The sequence below is a fragment of the Anomalospiza imberbis genome, chromosome 3 (assembly GCF_031753505.1).
Source record: "Anomalospiza imberbis isolate Cuckoo-Finch-1a 21T00152 chromosome 3, ASM3175350v1, whole genome shotgun sequence".
In the NCBI taxonomy this organism is placed as follows: Eukaryota; Metazoa; Chordata; class Aves; order Passeriformes; family Viduidae; genus Anomalospiza; species Anomalospiza imberbis.
In genome coordinates, this window is record NC_089683.1 from 111,872,339 (window position 1) to 111,893,286 (window position 20,948).

Consider the following 20,948-nt stretch of genomic DNA (forward strand, 5'->3'; position numbering starts at 1 on the left):
GGGGGCGGCGGCTGCCGCATTCCCCGCCCCGGCTCGCGGGGGAGGCCGCGGGGGCGGCGGCGGGGGGGGGGCAGGGAGGGGGGGGGGCGCGCGCGGCGGGACGGGGGTCGCGCGCGGGCCGCGAGGGGCGGGGTCGGAGCGCGAGCGCCGCCGCCGCCTCCCCGGTCCCGTCCTCGCCCGCTCCGTCGGCGGCCGCGGCGCATGCGCGGAGCGGCGGCGCCCCGCGCCCCCCGCGCCTGCGCCCCGCCACGCGCGGCCGCGGCCTTCCTGGCGGAAGTGACGGCGGCAGCGGGCCGGCCGCGCGCGCCCCCGGCCGGCCGGAGGGCGAATGGCAGCTCCCGGGAAGCGCCGGTGGGCCGGGGTGCGCGGCATGGATCCGGCTGGGACACACGGGGATGGATCGGGCTGGGACACGGGGATGGATCGGGCTGGGACACACGGGGATGGATCGGGCTGGGACACAGGGGGATGGATCGGTGTGGGACACACGGGGATGGGTCGGGCTGGGACACGGGGATGGATCGGTGTGGGACACACGGGGATGGATCGGTGTGGGACACACGGGGATGGATCGGTGTGGGACACGGGGATGGATCGGTGTGGGACACACGGGGATGGATCGGGCTGGGACACACGGGGATGGATCGGGCTGGGACACACGGGGATGGGTCGGTGTGGGACACACGGGGATGGATCGGGCTGGGACACACGGGGATGGATCGGGCTGGACACGGGGATGGATCGGTGTGGGACACACGGGGATGGATCGGGCTGGGACACACGGGGATGGATCAGGCTGGACACGGGGATGGATCGGTGTGGGACACGGGGATGGATCGTTGTGGGACACAGGGATGGATCGGGCTGAACACGGGGATGGATCGGGCTGGGACACACGGGGATGGATCGGGCTGGGACACACGGGGATGGATCGGGCTGGGACACGGGGATGGATCGGGCTGGGACACGGGGATGGATCGGTGTGGGACACACGGGGATGGATCGGTGTGGGACACACGGGGATGGATCGGTGTGGGACACACGGGGATGGATCGGGCTGGGACACGGGGATGGATCGGGCTGGGACACGGGGATGGATCGGTGTGGGACACACGGGGATGGATCGGTGTGGGACACACGGGGATGGATCGGGCTGGGACACACGGGGATGGATCGGGCTGGGACACACGGGGATGGATCGGGCTGGGACACACGGGGATGGATCGGGCTGGGACACACGGGGATGGATCGGGCTGAACACGGGGATGGATCGGTGTGGGACACGCGGGGATGGATCCGGCTGGGACACGGGGATGGATTTTGCTGACACAAGAAATTGGATAAATATTCCAGGAGGCCTTATGTGGATGGACGAGGAGCTCCTGGAGAAGCTCAGACTCTAAAAGGAGGCCTGTGGAGGGTGGAAGCAGGAGCTGAAGCCTGGCAGGAATACAGAGAGGTTGTCGGAGCAACCAGGGATCAGGTTAGAGGAGATAAAGCGCTGAGAGAATTGAATGTGGCCGGGACATCAATGACAAGCAGAAAAGCTTCTGCGGGTATGTGGGCGGGTAAAGGAGCACCAGGAAAAATGAGGACCCTCTCTGGAAGGGAAGGGGAGACCTGACTACCCGAGACGCGGCAAAGGCTGGGCTGCTCGATGTCGTTTTTGCCCCTGTCTCCACCAGGATGTGCTCCAGCCACACTGCCTGAGCTGCAGAAGGGAAAGGCACGGCCTGGGAAACTGAAGAATCACCTGCTGGAGAGGATTGGGTTCCAGGCCATCTGAAGCACCTGAAGGTGGCACAAGTCCACGGGACCTGATGAGATGTATCCACTCATCCTAAAGGAACTGCTGTCTCCCTCCCCAGGCAAATTTCTGCAGCGTGTTCTACACCACTCATAGATGACACAGTCCTTCCTGCACTGTAGGTGTGTTTCCTTGGAGGGAAGCAAGACGTTTGGGCACACTCCATATTTTTACCAGCTATTTTTCCATGCAAGCCTTCAAAACCCAGCAGGGCTATTGCTAAAGCTGAACCCTGTGGGGTGTCAGAAATGTCCCCTGCCTGGGGGAACACATCCACCCCCTCCAGTGCTCACAGCGTTGCTGGGCTCCCCCAGCCCCACTGCAAGCTCCCCGTGGCAAAGCTACAGGCAGCCAGTATGGTGCTTCACCTTGCACAGCCCTTGCTTTCAGATAAGGGGCTGTGGGATGCAGGATTTGAATCTTAACCCCCTGTTTTATGCCACCAGATCCCGTTTCTGACACAGGCCGGCAGCACTGCATGGAGAGATGGGCAAGAAAAAGATAAAAGCAGTGTTCATTGCCCCGTGATCCCAGCTTCCAGGAGCCCTTCCATAACAAACACAATGCCACTGCTTTCTTTGTTCCCTGTAAGAAGGCTCAGTTTGGGCCAAGGCCCAAGCTCAGCCCCTGCACTGACCAGATTTGGCTGCCAGGCTGGAGAGTGGCTGATTCTGTGGTCACATCAACCCTCCTGCCTGCCAGCAGCTCCTTCCAATTGCTAGAAGCCAGCGTGGAAGGGACGAGGAGGAGGAAAAGGGAAGCACAGAGGTGGCTGGAGGAGCCGTGCCATCGTCTGTGACAGAGGCCTTGCTGTAACCTCATGGTGCCTGTGATGGGGTTTCCTGGCTCTGAGAGCCAACACACTCATCCCAGTCCTACACCAGGATTCCAGTCATAAGCTCCTACCAGGCTTTAGTGCAAGGCAACTTCAGGTCTAGCAAAGGAGAACTTCAGTTCAAGGCAACTTCAGGTCTAGCAGAGAAGAACTTTTGATTTACCAGACACAGAGGCTCCTGGGCTCAGCTGTCAGCAGAGCAGGCAAGCAGCTCGAGACATGGGAAAGGCAGTTCTGTGGCACAAACCCCAAATCCTGCAACAGAATTGACAATTCCTCAACAAAGCATGAACTCTTCACTAATCTTCGAGGCTGGAGCGCGGCATGGGAAAAGCAGAGCTGTTCTGATTGTACCAATAGACTGGAAACATCCCTAGCTCAGTGCTCCCTTCTTCCCACCTGCCACTGCTCTGTCCTCTTTATTTTTAGCCCTTCCAGCTGCATCCCTGCATGCATGCTCACACCAAAAATGCCCAAGGAGAGTAAAAACTAGTAGCCCTTAGTCTCTGGTACCCATAATTCAGCAATGGCCTGAGGAACCTGGCCCCAGCTGCTAGGGAACCCCCCCAAGAGGAAGCACGTTCACGGCACATCAGCTGTAATGCCCTTGGCTGAATCGGAGCTGGACTTCTGCATGTGCAAGTGAGGAACAGCCCACAGCAGGCAGGATGGAAATCGCCCTTGGGGATTTCACAAGGGTGCTGTGAAACACACACAACTTCTCAGCTTTTCTGAGAATTCAGCTGCTCCCCAGTGAGGCTTGTGCCACCACCTCTTCCCCCACAGGGTGAGCCGAGGCTCAGGATGAGGAACAGCCACGATGGGGCTGGCAGAAGCAGTGAGCTGGAGGCCCACAGGCAGAAAAATAAACCTGCTGAAAAAAAGGATAAATCAGCTGTGCAATCAACAGAGGTGGAAGAGCAGGAAATAGGAGGGAAGAAACCACACAAGGTGGAATTTGGAAAGACTTAGCTCAAATCAGCATGTCCACTGCCCAAAGGCCAAAAGGGTATTGATGCCAACCCAAGCTGAGTGGAGCTCCAGCAACAACCTCTGTTCATACATTCAGAGACGCCCAGCTTCTGTGTTTGGCACAACCATTTAATAGCAGAATTGAAACTCAGTATGTTCCATTTTAGTCTTATGTGGAAAATCAGTGCAGGTGATAATCTAATTGTACAACAACATGTTAAAAAAATTTATTTTACATTATATACATTAGGGAACATATTTCAAAGCATTACCCATCACAACAATAACGCAGGCCATAAATCACTTTTAATTTAGTTTGGTTTTAGTGTATATTATCACAATAAAATATAAAGAACATATACAAAAAAAAGGAGTCAAATGTGTGCATTTTGCTTAAAACTTGGCATTTACACACTCCATTGGAAAATAGCAATCAAAAATACTTCTGATCAAAACTAAGTTCCCGTGATGCGTAGTAACCATTGTATTGTTTCAATGAGGTAGTAACTAAATTTTGGCCATGTTTTAACATCCTAAAATCAAGAAAAGTGTGAAAATGGTTATAAGGCCAAAAACAAAAAGTCAAAATGGCAACATCTCTGAGCCATTTCCACAATGTGGAATGTTGCTCCTTTTCATCGTGATATGAAACTATTTAGTAAGACAAATAGTAATAACTACTTTTTATCATTGTATACACTAATAATTCAAACACCTATTGCAGAATTACAGCCAGGTACCACTAGTCTGGGACTGACACCCATCCATAAGGTATTGTTTTCAAGCATAGAGAAGTAATCAAAAGGAAAGTTTTAATTAAATATAAAAATACAGGTGTTTAACTGGTTTGTTTCACAAAGGAATCTACCCAAATAAACAAAAAAAAAAAAAGGAACTCTGAAGTCCAAGTCATATCCACAAAGTCACAGCTTACCTTTGTGACTAAATACATCACATCTCAATACATTGTGCAAACATGAACACCAGTGTGTTGTATTGAAATTAAAACAAGATTGTAATCTGATTACAGCCTTGGTTACAATTTCTAAAAGTTAATATTTATTTGTATTAGTAAATTACATATAATAAAATACAATAGTGTTGCTAAATGTACTATATTTGTTGCTAGAATCCCACTTTATAATAAACACATGAGACGTCCTTATAATAGTACCCCAATTTAATTTCTGCATCCTCAGTGACTTTTACATCTGTACAGGTAAGACACTTGTACTTAACAGGAGGACCTCTATCTACAGAAAGTCAGTGTAGGGCTTCAGCAAGAAGTTTCACTGAAAAATACTGCATATGTACAAAGATTACATAACAGTAAATTAAGCACTTCTGTGGTATCATAATGCTTCTGTGTCCATACCACAAACAATTCTCATCTTCCTCTCGTGCCACAATAAATTATAAAGTAACTCAAGTGGGGTTACTGCAGCTTTTGTGCAATTCCAGCCAGTCACGAGTGCTGCTGCAGCAGGAGTGTTCTCCTCACAGCGAGCTGCTGCCACGTGCTGCTCTCAGTAGCTGTTCTCGTGCCCTGCCAGGATATACAAATTGCTGTTGGCTGTCGGGTTGTCCGTCGGCCTGCTCTCCAGCACCACGACCCTAAAATGGAAATTAAAACAGCCACAACGTCAAGTGATCCTTCATTTAAAAACAACCCTGGGCTTCATTAAATATTCTTTCCTAGGATCCATCTGACTGTTATTTCTCTTTCCCTGCATGCCTTTAGTCCAAAAGCCCCTCAAACCAATGCCAACCTCAAAGCAAGCTCACGGTCTTGACCAGACAAGGTCTCCAAGGATCTCCCACAGCCTCTCTGGGCCCCTGCTACAGTGTTGAACTGTCCTCAACAGTCATGTTTGTCCCTTTTATGCAGCTGGAAAATTCTCTTGCTGCAATGTATCCCTGTTGCCTCTCATCCTTTTAGTGAGGACTTCTGAAAAGGGTCCATCACTCCCCTGCTGGGCTTGTGCTTTCCTGGAGCTTTGCAAAGCAAACCCATTCATCAGGCTCCAGTTCTGAGAGTTGTTAGTCTGCCCCTTGCCACAGGAATGACAGATGAACAAAGCTGATTCTTCTGTGAGCACCTCTAGTTAATCTCTGAGCCTGCAGAAACTTCCCCCAGCTCTGAAAGTCGCAGAGACAAAAATTTGCAGGCAAAGAGAATCCTCAAGGAAAGGACTACTATGTGAAGAGTCTTTTCTCTTACTTTTTCTTGCCACCCACTTTTGGCCATCACTGGAGACAAGAGACTGGGTTACATGGGCCTGAAACTGCAAAGATCATAAGGGATGTCCTAGCCCAGACCTTTCTCTTCAAAGAAGAGAAATTAGCCATCACAATTTTGTTTCACAAACTATTTACAATTTTTTCATCAGGCAAGAACTGCTAAAACTGCTAAACAGACCAGGATGTTCATGATTGACTTCTCCTCCACAAACACCCTGAAGTGAAGGGAGATTGTGGGAAACTCAAATCCCTCTTGTGCATCAAGACAGGAAAGTTTGCTTGCTGCAAAACTATGGCCCAAAAAACCTGACCTCTACTCAATGTGCTCCACAAAGGGAATGACACCTCATGCAATCAGGCAATTCCCTGCCCATGAGGAGAAAGCAACACACAAGCTTTTATTAGACTAACATCAAGGTTTTTGCTTTACAAACACCAGCTCCTACGAACTGCCTAGGAAAGGACTCGTTTTACTGGAAAAAGGCTTCACAGCTCAAGCACAAAACAGGATAGATCTGCAAGGAAAAGGGCATGTGAAGAAATTGGAATGAATGTTTGTTGCAGACCAAACTCTTTAAACATTGTCTTAGACTTGAAAACTATCAGAGCAATCCAGAAGAGATGGGACCATATTTGGGGAAGAGGACATTTTTACAATGCAATTTTTTGCAATGTCATTCTAAGATGCCACATGGGTCTACTGCAAGCAGTGTAAGACAGAGCAATTCTCAAAAGAAAAGTTAAAGCCTATCTCTGCAGTTCTTGTGAATTCATTACTGGTGAAACGGTCATATCAGCATGCACTCCCCTGAAGACAAAACAGCGGCAGCTTCTGTGGCTCTTACACAAGTACAAAGTTCAACACAAGGGCAGAGAAAGTTGAGGAAGTCAGTGACGCTCCTAAAACAGCACTTGGGTCACAGAGACAGGTCCCAAAAGCAGATGCCAAAGAATAGCTACACCGGGAGCTATCAAGAGCTCCTGCAAGACCTGAACAGTCATGCTGGGAAAAGAACTGGTAGATTTCCTTTCTGGGGTGAAAGTGAGATATTTAAATTTTTCAAGTATTTTATTGCATTTATCTCCAGAAGCAGATTTTTGATGAGCTACTGCTGCAGAACATCTGAAAGTAAAGATTTCACCAAGTTAAATAAAAGAATTTCAATTCAAAAAGGAAAATACTCGTGGAGATAGTGTCTGCAGCCAAGTAAGAGCTTCTTGCATGGTTGAGTACCTCTGGAAGCTCACAAACACTTTTAAAAACTTTTATTTTTTTAAATTTAAGAAAGAGAAAAGCAAAAGTGAAGAACTGGAAGGTAGACATGTACACAAAGGAATGTCTAAGATGCCTAAAAAAGAATTTGCAAGAAACATGCAAAAAACTTTTACAAGGTAGGAGAACACACATTATTCCTTTATTTTAGTATGTCCCTTTTATTTCCCATCTTACCTGTCAGATCCCAGAAGCCTGAATATCCTTGTATTATCAGAAATTTCTTGTGTGATCTAGACAATAAAAAGGAATATTTACATATTAAGAACACAAGTGTTTTCATTTTGTTTTTACATTAATAAAGAGAAAAGAATTAACCATGAACGATGTTACCAATGACTGCCAATTAAAATCCAATGGATTACAATGCAACTGTCACTTCTAGCTAAGATATAAAAGTTTTTTGTAATTACTCCCACATTACGTGAATTCCTCTGGTAGCCTCTGCAAGCACAATGGCAGGGCTCAGCTTGGTCCTTGAGTTACCAGTGAAATTCTCTTTAGAGCCGTGGCCGAAAGAGATAGGGCGAGATTTTTGTCACTCCAGAGTGTACATCCAAAAATGGGTCAAGCAAATCACACATAAAACACATTTTCTTGAAATGCTGAATTATAGTAAGAATGCACTACGTTCATATTCTGAAAATCTTAGCAGAGAAACAATCTGATTTGTACTCATGCCCACTGCAAAAAGAAAACTTCATCTTTTGACATTTCAGACAAGTGTAACAGACCTATGTGTTCTGCTGGTGAATTGTACTCGTGTGACACATCTTTATGATCATATGAATACCAAAGCACCCAGAAAATCACCACGTTCATCAGTGAAGTCAACCAAAGCCCAGTGCATATTCCAAAGGGGTATTTAGTCATTCTGTGATCAGGCAGCACTGTTTACAAAGCTCCTCTTCTACACAAATTTCACACTCCTGGGGAAAGCAGACATTCTTATCTCCTTCCCAGACCCTAGTAATGTTAGCTGACTTACTGAATTCACTTCTGGTGCAGAGGACTTGCAAGAGAATTTTAATTCACAGCAATGAAATCCTTCACTTTTCTAAGAAAATTAATTTCTGCTTTCTGTGAGGCTAAAGCTGTACAATCTTTGCCCCAATTCTGAACTTCTTGTGTCAGAATTCACAGTTCCCTCTTTCATTTTTCACACTTGATCAAACCATGGTGGAAGGTCACAGCTGTGGAAGGAAATAACTTTGCAAGCAGCTCAAGTCATCCCCAATTAGGCCAACTGTATTAGAATAGGGAATCTGAACTAATGATGTCTTCAAAGAAAAAAATGCTGCAAGTTAAGTCAGTCAGCTTTTTGTCCCATGCAACAACTTCCCACCTGTTACATAGCACAAAATTTCCCCCAAAGTAACAAATATGGTCAAGACCTGAGCCTGGCACTGAAGGTTTTTCATATTACAGCAGAAAATACATTTATTTATTTTAACAGCTGCAGCGAGTGGGACAGCTAGGAGAGATAATTTAAAAAGGCCCAAAAGCTTACCCTAGATGTGTTCTACAGAGAAGAAGTTTTAGGTGGCTTGCTCTTCTGTCAACAGCCCAGTTCTGCTTTCAGTTCTTCATTTAGGTTCTGGCTTTGGCTTGACAGCAACAAAGCAAGCCAGTGTCCCTGATGCTTTACATAAACAACAAAAGGCATCCATTTGGGCTGCAGCACACTGGGACATGGCCTCTCCCTGCTGGAGCAGAGCCACTGAGTGCTCCACCAATGCACAGATGCCACCATAAACATTTGCACCTCGGAAATAAGAAGCAGTCTGACTCCAGCCTTTGGTTCACACAGAGCAGGCTCACTGTTAGCACAGACTGGGTCAACTGAAGCTTTGTGCAAATCAGCGTGGTGCTGGGACAACGTGAGATATCTAAGCTTGGTGTGGTGTGGCTGTATGTGTACCTTAAAATACAATTAGTCATAATGAGCTCAATTTCTCAGCCAATGAAACACTGATGAAATAACTGGCAAGGTTTGTAAACATTCATTAATAAACAAATTAAAAGATTCTTTAAATTCCTACAAAGTACAGCATTTTCACTTACAGGTACACAGGGGAAGGGGAAAAAAACTATTTGGGAAGGTAGTTATAATGGTTCAACTCTGTCTAAAAATCACATCAAATGGGCTAAAAAAGTGACTACAAGGAGATTTTAGGAAAAAAACCAAAGCAACCATGTTTAGGTCAATCTGGTATTTTTCTACTGCAGATGGAAAAATATTTCTTGTGTAAGCTGGGCAATTCTTCAAAGTTTTTTTAGCCAAGAGAACATGGCAGAGACTAAAAAACATCAGGCAACTCATTTGACACTGTGACAAAAAGCTGAAGTTTAGCAGTGGAACCACTGGCAAAGCCCAGATTTTTGCATTCATATGTGAGAGGCTTAAGGAAGTGACAGTGGTCTTCAAAGCAATTTAAGGTGAAGATTAATATCACCAAGAATTAGACTTGGATATTTTCTATGGCATTCAGGCCTGGTCTCTTGCTGGTCTCAGATGTGAGGGGGTTCTTGTACAGCTCCACCAATGCTTTATAGCTTATGAAACAAGCTTAGAATGAGACTCCAGCTGCTAGGTCTAACCTAGGAAGTTACTGAAATGTTTCACTCTTTTTCAGACAACAGCATTGTGCATTTCTCCTCCACGTGGCTTACATGAGAAGCCAGAATTTGAAGCAAAACGTAGTACTCACCTCATTTGATCTAAAACTCCTTCCTTGCATGCCATGTTTCCAGAATGCTAACACACTGTCTTGTAGACAGACTGGCAAGAAAGAACACTGGAATCAGTTTTGAGGCATAAACTCAGCCCTTGCTTTTAAGGCCAAAAGCACAAGACCATAGTTTTGAAATCTGTACATGTATGTTCCATTGTATGATATCCACCCACTCAGACTGCAGAATGTCTCCCAGGAATCACCAAACCTGCCTCAAAAGTAGCTGCATTTATACATTTATTTGTTTAATGAGCAGAGTTTAAAAACATTTCCACCTGACCAGAAAATATTCTAAATGTCTAGTCCTAAATGTGTCATTTTCTTTGAACAGGAAATCCCTTTAATACTTGCAGACAATATATATGGAATTTTAACAGGAAAGTTCCAGGAGTGTCTTTGGAGACACTGCCAGGACAGTAAAGGCCACTGGAAGCTCATTTGTGACAAGCAGGGTGAGGACTACAGTACATGCAGAGGTCCCAGAGCGAGAAGCTTCAAGTACATTCAATCCTTCCTTCCCCCCATTCCCAATCATCAAGTGCCATAAAAGTATGTTTTCAGTGGCAATGTTTCTTGTCCTCTTCTCTGTGGGAGGTTATCTTTGGAGGGCCTGAAACTTTAAAGCTTCTCCTCAGAAATAAACTCCCTGCAACTTCTGACAATTTCAGAACCCGCTGTTCCTCCTCTCCTGGTGCCAGCCTTCATCTGTGCACACATCCCTCCTGCTCCTCTTTCAACAGCAGGAGGTACAATCCAGGCATGTGACTGCTGGAGAATTGCCAAAATAATCTATTCTGTTTCACAAATTTAATTCATTCAAATTCTACACAAGGAAATAGAATTTATGCAACCGGTGACATATCATATAATTTAGTCTTTGAGCTGCTTTATAAAAATGGACTGCACAAACACACATGCAAATGAGTTAGGCACGGGTTAGGCAGAGAGTTCATGTAGGCTGTGTTAAGGTATTCCTTTAGAGGCTAGAAGTCTCCTTTAGAGGCTAGAAGACATTCAGCTTAATCTAAGAAGACTCCAGGATTATTACTCCATTCCAGTTGTTCCTAGGAAAGCACATGCTGGACCTTTTACTGAGTCTTCTCACACAAAGTGAAATGAGTGAGGTAGTGTTCCAAATGCCAAAGAGTAGACAGGTAGCATACCTAATTCTTTACTGTAACACTGAACAAGTTATTCATAGAAGATCTCAAGTTGGAAGAGACTCATAAGGATTGCTTAGAGCATTGCATGAGCTCTAACAGGCTTGGTCCTGCAACCACTTCTCTGGGGAGCTCAGTCTAGCAATCAACACCCTCTGAGTGAAATGCATTCTCCTAATATCCAACCTGAATTTTCCCATATGCAACTTCATATAATTTCCAAGTCCTTACTGCTGGTCGTGACCTTTGGCTGCCAGAGCACACTGCTGACTCGTCTTCAGCTTGCTATCAATCCCAACCCCCAGATCTCGTTCTGCAGAGCTGCCCTCCAGCCTCTCATCCCCCGGTTTGTGCGCATAACTGGGACTCCCTCATCCCAGATGCAGAATTGTTAAATTCTTGTTCAATTTCATCCAGATGGTGATTGCCCAAGTCTCTGACCTCCAGGGATATTCAAGACTAATAATGAAACCCAGCTTACCTATTGATTCAATCTGAAAGTCAAACGTGAGCTCCGACGACAGTTTGCGGCTGGATTTTAACCTGCCTTGCAGATTCACTATTTTTATGCAGCCTAGACAAAAAATAAGGATATGTTAACCAAGGATTATCCTCAATATAGAACCTAATATGAAGACAGACTATGCATAAATACTTAGTTGATATTAAACTTACAATCCAAACACACCAAAATGGTATCTCTCTCCAGCTGTGTTACATGGACAACACTCGTCTCCGTAGTGTCTATAAAAAAATGTCAGTGTTAGCTCATAACATACATTAGCATGAAATTTGAAATGGAACTTCTAGAGATTGAGACATTTTGATGGATTAGTGTGTTTTATCTATTTAAAATCATCATCCTACCAGTGACATTACTCTTCTCTCAGAGATGCATGTCCACTTATCCAACATGTTGGCTGTGAAAGGAAAACTGAAGCTACAATACAGAAGTATGGATTTAATTCAGCCTTTTCTGAGCCATGTCACAAAAGCAAACTGACGTGTACATTGCTCTCCCTTTATTTTCTGTTGGTGTACTGGAATATTGCTATTACAAAAAGGCACATATATGTGACTGTCCACACTATGCTGCTTCACTGCACTTTTCTTCTGTCTTTATTTCTAAATCCTGACAGGGACTCACATACTATTACTTAATTCTTGATGCTATTTGCAGATGTTCCATCCCCAGATGTTCCAAAAATAGGGGCTTATTTCCTTCTTCAAACCCTCAAAAGAAGGGCTATTCTCTTCTGAGTTACAGCTGCAGCAGTCTCCATCCCAGCAAATGGGAATTTGACCCACAACTGATTAGTGGACATGTCAGCTCAAAAGAGAAGTGTAGTTTTGGTCTATTTGTTTGTTAACATTAAAGTTACATACAAAGCAGCTCTAATTCAACATTACTGGCAGATTCTGTAGGCATCCTTCATATAGCAAAGAGAAACTCAGGAATCCATTAGACATGAGAAATTAGAGCACATTACCTAAGAACACAAAAGCAGCTTCCGGTTAAAATGATAAAAAATAAAAATCTGTTTGCGTCATTGCCAGCAGGGGACGGGAATAAGCTGATGCAACAAAAGGGTTTAAATTTGAGATACAAAAATAGGAGAAAACAACAACATAGACATAACACAAGAACACACAAGTAATGCAAGGAAATTGTAACAAAGTGTGGAAGGCACAATGCAAAAAAAAAAAAAAAAAAAAACAGAGAAGGGATTAGTACTCTTGCATTTATGCACCAATGCAAACAACATTAAGAGAGAAATGATAACAGGACATTTCAGCATGCTTCCTTTATGGGCTGTGCTATAAATTCACACAGTTACAGGTAGGAAGGAATGAGAATAAAATGCATTGTCTGAAGTAGTGAAGTGCGTTAATTGGCCATCCACTGCTCACTTTGAGTATTCTAACTATGCTTTAAACTGTGTCAAAATCTGGTGCACTTTTCAGCAGCAGCAAGATCAGTGGGTATCTTCCTGGAGGAAAGTGTTCTTGCTAGTGAATTCCTCAGTACACACTCATCTGGACTCATGCACACGTGTATGCCAGCACAGAGCTATGTATAAATTCACCACGAACCAACAAGGGATCCATGACAGGCAAAACCAAAGCTATTTACTGCTTCTGAACCTGCCAGCTATGACTACCAATGGTTCCTTATGCATCTAGCTTCAGGGGGCAACCTTGTAACTCTAAAAAAGTAATTCTTAGCACATTTCCATGAGAGAATTTCTGCTGTTGCTCAGATGGTGGCCATCTCACTCAAGGTGCCCACACTGGTGATGGGCAGGCACTCGGTTTCCTGCTACCAGTGGTCCTAATACTTTTTGCTTTCCATAAACACCAGAAGAATGCTCTACCTCAGCAGGAGGTGATAACACCATTTCTTACCATAGCGGCACACTGCAGGAGAGATAAAATACATCTTCCAGAGATGTCAAAAGGAATTGCTCAGAATGCAATTTTACTAAAACCAATTAAATAAACAGAAGTCACGGTGCCAGGGTAGTGCACAAAACAGCACAGGGCGTAATAAAGTGCTGCCTATTTCATGGAAATGCAAGAAACCATAACTCCATCCTCTACTATACCAAAAATCTGAAGGAATTCAATCAGTTCAACAAGGAGAAACATTAAAAAATAGTGCACGTGCAAGATGGTTCAACCAGATACCCCTCTAAGCAGAGAACTTGCAATTATCACTTAGCCTTAATGATTTAACCATTTGCTTCCTTAGAGAAGCCTACCTTTTAGTGCTTCAGCTATAACAGAAGAGCAAAGAACATTTTGGAATGCAATGACAACAGCACACAAACCTGTTTCTGTAAACCACGAAGAGGTAGAATTTGGGTTGACAGTCTCAAACTTCACCACCTGGTTGAAGTCTCTTCCTCTACTGACACCAACACAAACTAAAGGGAATTCCTGCTCAGGGACTACCAGCATTTCAAACAATCTCAGTGGACAAGGTACAGGAAAATCTATGTGCTAGATGAATAAGCAAAAATAGATATTAGAAGGGAAACAAATGTATTCTGAGTTGCTATTAGATATTCAAAGTGTATGGTAAATTTTAGGACATATTTTGTAATGTTAGGTTTACTTCTTCAGATAACAGGAACTGATAGATACAAAAGGCCTGAGTTAAGAAGCTTGGAGCACCTCATGCCAATTCAGTTAAAATAAAATAGCATGTCTTTTATCATGTGTGTCCTTTGCAGCTGCCCATGGACAACAAGAGTGCTCATCACTGCTCTCCCACTGGCTACTGAGCCTCTAAGCCTTCTCTTCCAGGCCGATCCAGTTATAGCAGCTGTCTTTTTAGAAACATGAGCCCACCCTGGCTCTGCCTCTCTCCAGGTGATGTCATACAGGGAGATAACAAGCATTTCTGGGCACCTCAGTGTCAAAAAACATAGAACAAATGGTCACCTTCTCTCTAGTATGGGAGCAAGACCACTGTTAACCCGTGTCTCAGCCTGCCAGCCTCAGTTTTCTATTGTGCAACTGAAGGGCAATGTTCATGGCTTGGCTCTCTAACTGAAGTGCACCCCAAAAACATGAACATTTCTTTTGAGTCAGTTAATAAATTACACATTTAAATAGTTATTGTCAATATAATGTAACAGAAAACAAGAGAAAAGTCTAATAAATCAAGAAATGGCTAATCCTTATTCTTAACAAGCCACTACAAGATAACTGGAAGACAACATGAGAGGAATTGTAATTTTACCTTGATTAACATAAATTTTTGCATTGGTTCAACCCATTCTAACAAAACAATGCTAGACTGTAGTGCTCCACAAAGGTACTTGTGGCCTGTGTAGGGATTTCTCACTGCCAAGAAAGGATAGAGAATATTAGTGTACTAAGCACACGCAAATGATAAACAATTTCCAGCTATGTAAGTCCTTTTACTTTTGGAAAATACCCACCACCCCCACTCTAATCTTTTATATAACTAAAAAATAGCTGATTGCACACACACTTGGAGTGTCTTGGGTCTGCTGTGTTGGTTTGCCTAAGGTGTCTCAAAATCACCACAAGCAAGCTGTTAAAGAATGCCTTTTTCTACAACACACAGTTACCCAGCAGGCAGTGAACAGTTCAGCTGCCTTTCAAGCACTGTCACAGCCAGTCTGAAATCCAGGAGCTCTGTAATTCTGATGAACAATTCTAGACCATCAGGAAATCCAGTTGAAACTGAAGAACAATAGAGGAGCAGGAAGTGCTGCTCTTCCATTGTCAGAACTCAATTAAAAACTGGCAGAGAACAACAGAGTTGCAAAATCAGGCCCTGTGAAGTTTCACAACTTCAGTTCTACAATACTGACAAAATTTCACTCCTTAAGCGTTGCCAATATTTCATTTAAGACAAGCAAAGAGTTATTTTGCACTTTGTACAAATACATCTAAAGACCAGATTTTACTGTGCAGTGAAGCGACTGCGGGCCATCAGGCAATAAACAACACAGCTTAGATTACAAGCTTCCACAATCCAGAACTATCATAAATGAAATACGCTCACACTACCTTACTGCCACAGAAACTCATCAGCAATCCCTTGGCACCTTAAACATCAGTGCTTCATTTCACTAGTCCAAGTTCTCACTCAACATCAGACTGATTGCAAAGTGCAGTCAAAAGTTCTCACTCAACATCAGACTGATTGCAAAGTGCACGCTCGCTGTGACCCTGAGTAAGGCTGAACTCAGCAGCAGAAACCACAAAACAATCACCAACACCTGCAAGGTGCAGAAAGAAGACCAGAAGTTCTCGTCTTTTTCTGCCTCCTGTGGCACTCCTGCTGCCCCGAGGCCAAAAGCAGACTTATGTGCCAGCAGGAATGGAGGCTCAAGGCACACAAAGTAAGACTCTTAAAGCCACTCTTGCTGTGTTCACAAATTATCCCTCACGTCTATCACACACCAGGGCTCCAGGCCCAGGAGGCTGAGCTGTCTCTGAATATGAAGACTCCCCTCATAATGTCAGGTAGCACAGCACCCCAGTGAGATTCTGTGCCTGGCAGGACAGGAATCACAGAATCACAGAGGAGCACACCACAAGGCTTCTTGTTTTATGAACAGAAACCTAGAAACACTGGGAATTCCAAATAAATTTTTCTGTCAGAAAGTTAGTTTTTACATACTCTGACCCCTGTCATCCCATGAGTGTTCCCTGCAGCATTCATTAACGTTCATAGTGGTTTGGGTTTTTGTAAAATCTGCCTCCCTTTTAGAACATGTCTTAACACAGTGCAGCTTTGAGACTTTGGTAGCTGGCACATTATTAAACACATTATAAAGGCTTCAGAGACAACATTGTCCTCAAAGAATTAAAAATACTCCTTTGCTTTTTATCACCCAATGTTGATAACTGAACTTCTGCTAGGAATGCAGGTAGCTTAATCCTGATGGACACGTCTCTAAGTTTCTCCATCCACAGAGATTAGGTTCTTCTTGAGGACTGGTTTGAATTTTGACATCATTCTGCTTCTCTGCATTTCTTGTAAACTGTCTTTAAATATAAAGAGCTAAACAGGAAAGTTTTCACTGCTTAAACGCAAGGACTAACCTGAAAGAGCTCACCATCTGCAAATGCACAGCTTCATAATAATGACAAAAGTCTCTTCTCCCTTTACCTCCTAAACTTAACTCGATAATCTTAATATTGCCACACTTTGTGCTGCCCTTCACACTTATTCTCCAGACCTTCACTTACCAACACAACACTTTTGACACCATTTAGTGTCAGGAATTTTCGTAGATACCGCAAACTTCCTGCAAAAGATAAACATAAAATTACTGATCGACTACAACAACTGAGTGAATTTTCTTTTTTGACATTCACTGATAGAAAAACATCTGCCACACCAAAAAACTACAAAATACAAGTTTGTATATTTCTTGTGAAATCATGGAAACAATAATGGGAAAATTTATCAGATAAGTCAAAATGTTATTTACTGGAAACAGGACTCAAGAGTTTCTACATACATCAGAAGACAACAGGCACTATTCAGACCGGCCACAGCACTCTTAACAATAAAAATAACTAATTTGATGCTGCAGAAAAGAATAAATAGATTGACAGACAGATGCTGCACTCAAAGCTATGAATTGGGAAAACAGTTGTGTAACATTTCAAATGGAACTGCCCAGAAGTGACTGATAATGCAAAAGGATTGAGCAGCACGAAAACTGAGTACTGCTCACAAACTGTCATTGGAACAAGTCATGGAAGGCTTGAATGGAACTGCTCAAGGACACTCCAGGGAAAGAAGCTGGAAAGGAGGCAGACATCTGTCTGTCATTATCACAGACGTATTTTCTGCTACTGAATGTCTGCCTACCAAGTATCATAAATTGAGGTTAGAACATTTTGTAAATGAATATATAAAACTCACAAATTACTTCAAATTCAATTTTGCTTTGCCTTTTCTCTACCAAAACCTCTGCTTTTACCATTTTGCATGTAGCACTCACCATCATAGTAGCCAGAAACTTGTTTAAGAATACACTTTATTGTCTGGTAGGAAAAATTAGGTTCCCCTACATACTTCAAATGTCTGTCTTCTGCCTGGCTAAATATGACTACCCTAACACCCTACAACCAGAGGTAAAACAGGAAAACAGATCAGTTAAATTAATCTTTCCTGCCTTTGAATGACTGGCTTGGCACTCACATTCAGGTTCTGCTGCATTTTTCCTGGGAAGTGACATGACTGGACAAGAAATTTTCTGAGTCCTCTGCAACTCAGGTGAGGTACCATTCCAGGCAGAATCTAGTCTGGTTTTCCTAGCATGATCCTTACGGTAATTATGGTTATTAGTCCACTGCTGATTCAGTCCTCAAGCCAAAGTCACCCACCACCAAAGTCAAATTTGGAAGAGAGGAGCAGAACAATAGTGCAAGTACACTGAAGACAACAATTCAAAGCACAAATTATCTCTCAGTTATTTAGAATTTGCCCTCTAGGAAGAACACAATTTTCAGACAAGTGTTGCACCATATTATGTTTGCAGGTAACTGAACAAGCAGAAGCCTTTCCTGAACCCAAGAATTACATGTTAATAGACTTTTAACAGAACCAAAGGTAGCAGAGAATCATTTTTTCTACAATATTATTTCCTAGCAGAAATCCTATTCTACTAGAAGAACCAGTGTCTCACTATACACTTTATGAATCAAAGTTTTTCCTGCAAACTACATTAGTGTTACTAGCTTCTGCCGGGATTTGAATGGGCTACTGCTAAGGCTTGTTTGGCAGTGTCCTGGCTCTGGTCACGACAGGGTTAATTTTTGCAGCAGCCAGGAGGGGCATGGCCATACCTTTTGCTCAGCATCAAGTACAAGCAGGATTTGCCACACTAGACTATACCTGAAAAGAGCTATGCTCAGAAACAAGAGCTTTCATAGCCAGGAGGTAAGGTGTACCAAAATCCATTTCTCTAACAAGAGTAATTCACATCCTGATCCGTGTAAATGTAGGGCTCAACCCTCTGATTAATGCACATAAGTCATTTACTGCAATCTGAACAGAGCCCCCCGCTATTTGGTGTTCCCAGAGCTTCACAAGCATCTCCTGAACTCCCAGAGTTAAGATATTCTGATATATCCAATGATGTGTATTTACCTGGGAAGTATTCGGTCAGGGAGTTTATGTGCTGGAATAGCAACAGGTAACTTTTGCATTTGCCTTGCATAATCAAAGAGTCCTGGTAGATTATGGGAATAAAGCTGAGAAGCTTTACCTGGCAATTAGAAAACAAACCACACTTCAAATACGAAACCAAGTGTTTACCAGTGCTACCACTGAAAGACAGCACAGTAACTTACCAGATATTGATAACAAACAATTGTTCATGACATATAACCAGGTACATCTTCGAGGAAATAGCTGATAAATGGAAGGAAAAACAAAGAAGTAGCATTCAATTTGATATGCACAAGACAATTATCAATTAGTATCTGCTTAGATGACAGGACAAAGCTAATGCTGACTTGCTTTTTGCAGCAGAAGTAAGTTTAAGCCAAGTAATGTTTACCTGGATTCCAGACTTAATTCAATCTTAGGCACACACACTATAATTAATATATGAATTAACATTTAGACTATTAGCACATTTTATACTCCTGTCTTCAGGTATATTTTGTTCCACAAGATGTCATTATAAAGATCAATCAACCCTTTTCCAAAAAATCCAAAAACCACTGAATTTTCTCCTTCAAAGAAGAAAAGCTCAACAACAAACTTCAGTAAACCAAGCGTGGTCAATAAACCACAGCCATTCTAAAGCCTGTGACAGTCCAAATCTCTTGAAAGAATTGAAACTAGCACTTTGAAGGGATTCTTCACCTTCATGATTACACATTTCACTCAAGTGATGAACGAGTGCAACAAAAGGTCAAGGCAGAGCTGGTTTTTGTCAAATTCTTCAATTCCTAAAAAGATGGGGGTGAAAGCAACACACAACTACTTCCCCTTCCCCCCCCACACCTAAGTTCTGGAACTTACTGACACAGGATGTCATGGAGGTGGAAAGCACCAACACAAACAAGGAATTAGACCTACTCATGTTCAAGAGGTCCAAAAGGGGACAAAAAGTAGGCAGGGATCCTCCAAAATCCCTGACTCGGACTCCAGTGGAGTATGAGGAGAACACACAGTGACTAAGTTCATTGACACTTCCCAGTGCCACTTTAGGAAAGAGACTATTGAGCTAGATGGACCATTCAGGAGGACACCTGTTTTGTTCTTAAAAAAAAAAAACACAAAAGAAAACAAAACATAACTATTCCAAAAAAGAATAAAATATTAACGTTGAAGCTATTCTAACTCCTGGAAATGTGTATTACGTCTCTTTTGTCCACCGGTGAAGTGAAATACAGAGAAAAATAATCAAGGACACTACTTTTGCTTTTATGCTGAGTTGTATCAGAGCGAGAGTAAACAGTGACATAAACCACAAAACTCGGAAATGCTATTAAAGCCCTACTGACTGTTATCATAAATAATGATGCAATGAATGGTTAGCAGAGAGGGTGCACTTCTATTCCTGAAATCTTCTCACAACCTAAACACACTGTTAGAAACAGCTATGGTAATAATCTACCACAGTGCTTATATTGAAATTTAACATGCAAGGTTGATTGACCTTCTGTAGGTACATGAGCATATTGTGACTCAGTAGGTTTGGATGTGAGGATTAAGGAACAGCAATTCTTCAAATTAGCAGGTAAACTGACCTGTCACTCGTTCCTTGTTCCACACATGACTGGCTGTGTTAGCAAGCATTTCTTCTTGTCGCTAAGTGCTTATTAAAACATTTCCCTGAAAGCTCACTAGGCAATACACTACGTGATTTTCATTACAGCTCTTCTCCTTCCTTGCCGATTAAACCAAACCAAAACCAAACCCCAAACAGTAAAGAAAAAAATCCAAACCTTTCCTTGGTCTACCTGGCCTATAAGAATTATTATTGCATTAGTGATATTTCTCAGGGTAGTTGTTACAACTGCAGTACAGCAGCAGAGTGGTACCTGAGCTATGTTTAAATGAGGAAACTCGAGCATCAGTATGATCATGGGTTACACTGAGCTCAGTTCAGCTAGACCTCCCTCTCCACAAAACAGACATCTCTAAAACGTCTGGACCTCGGAGGATGAACAAACACCAGTGCCTCCAGCTTACAGTGTGAAGGCTGTCCTTGCAAATTTCTCCATCTTGATGGCGGGTGCACAGCTCCCTACGGTAGGGAGGAGGCAAGAAAGAAAACAAGTCTCTTAGAGAGTAACAAAAGAGCTGGAGAATACAGAAAAGCCTGCAACTTGCATTTTCCCCTCCCCTGCATCCCTTAAAAAATTACATCTTGTAAGACTTTGCAAAGACAGAGCTTTAGGTGGAATT

The 20,948-nt window shown here is 43.4% G+C and overlaps 1 protein-coding gene across 5 annotated transcripts in view; it reads right to left on the reverse strand.

Annotated features, from left to right (window-relative positions):
* Positions 1-3,722: 3,722 nt before the first annotated feature.
* The window catches only part of MAP4K3 (mitogen-activated protein kinase kinase kinase kinase 3), a 65,830-nt gene continuing 48,604 nt past the window's right edge, over positions 3,723-20,948 (reverse strand). For 4 of the 5 annotated variants that reach the window (XM_068186519.1, XM_068186518.1, XM_068186517.1 and 1 more), the window contains 10 exons: positions 18,878-18,938; positions 18,675-18,792; positions 16,760-16,818; positions 14,772-14,875; positions 13,855-14,026; positions 11,699-11,767; positions 11,505-11,597; positions 9,840-9,910; positions 7,306-7,361; positions 3,723-5,228 (listed from right to left, as the gene is read on the reverse strand). In XM_068186519.1, the coding sequence (XP_068042620.1) occupies positions 5,141-5,228; positions 7,306-7,361; positions 9,840-9,910; positions 11,505-11,597; positions 11,699-11,767; positions 13,855-14,026; positions 14,772-14,875; positions 16,760-16,818; positions 18,675-18,792; positions 18,878-18,938 (891 nt within the window). In that variant the 3' untranslated portion in view covers positions 3,723-5,140. The remainder of the gene's footprint in view (positions 5,229-7,305; positions 7,362-9,839; positions 9,911-11,504; positions 11,598-11,698; positions 11,768-13,854; positions 14,027-14,771; positions 14,876-16,759; positions 16,819-18,674; positions 18,793-18,877; positions 18,939-20,948) is intronic. The other variant, XM_068186515.1, reaches the window with a different exon arrangement.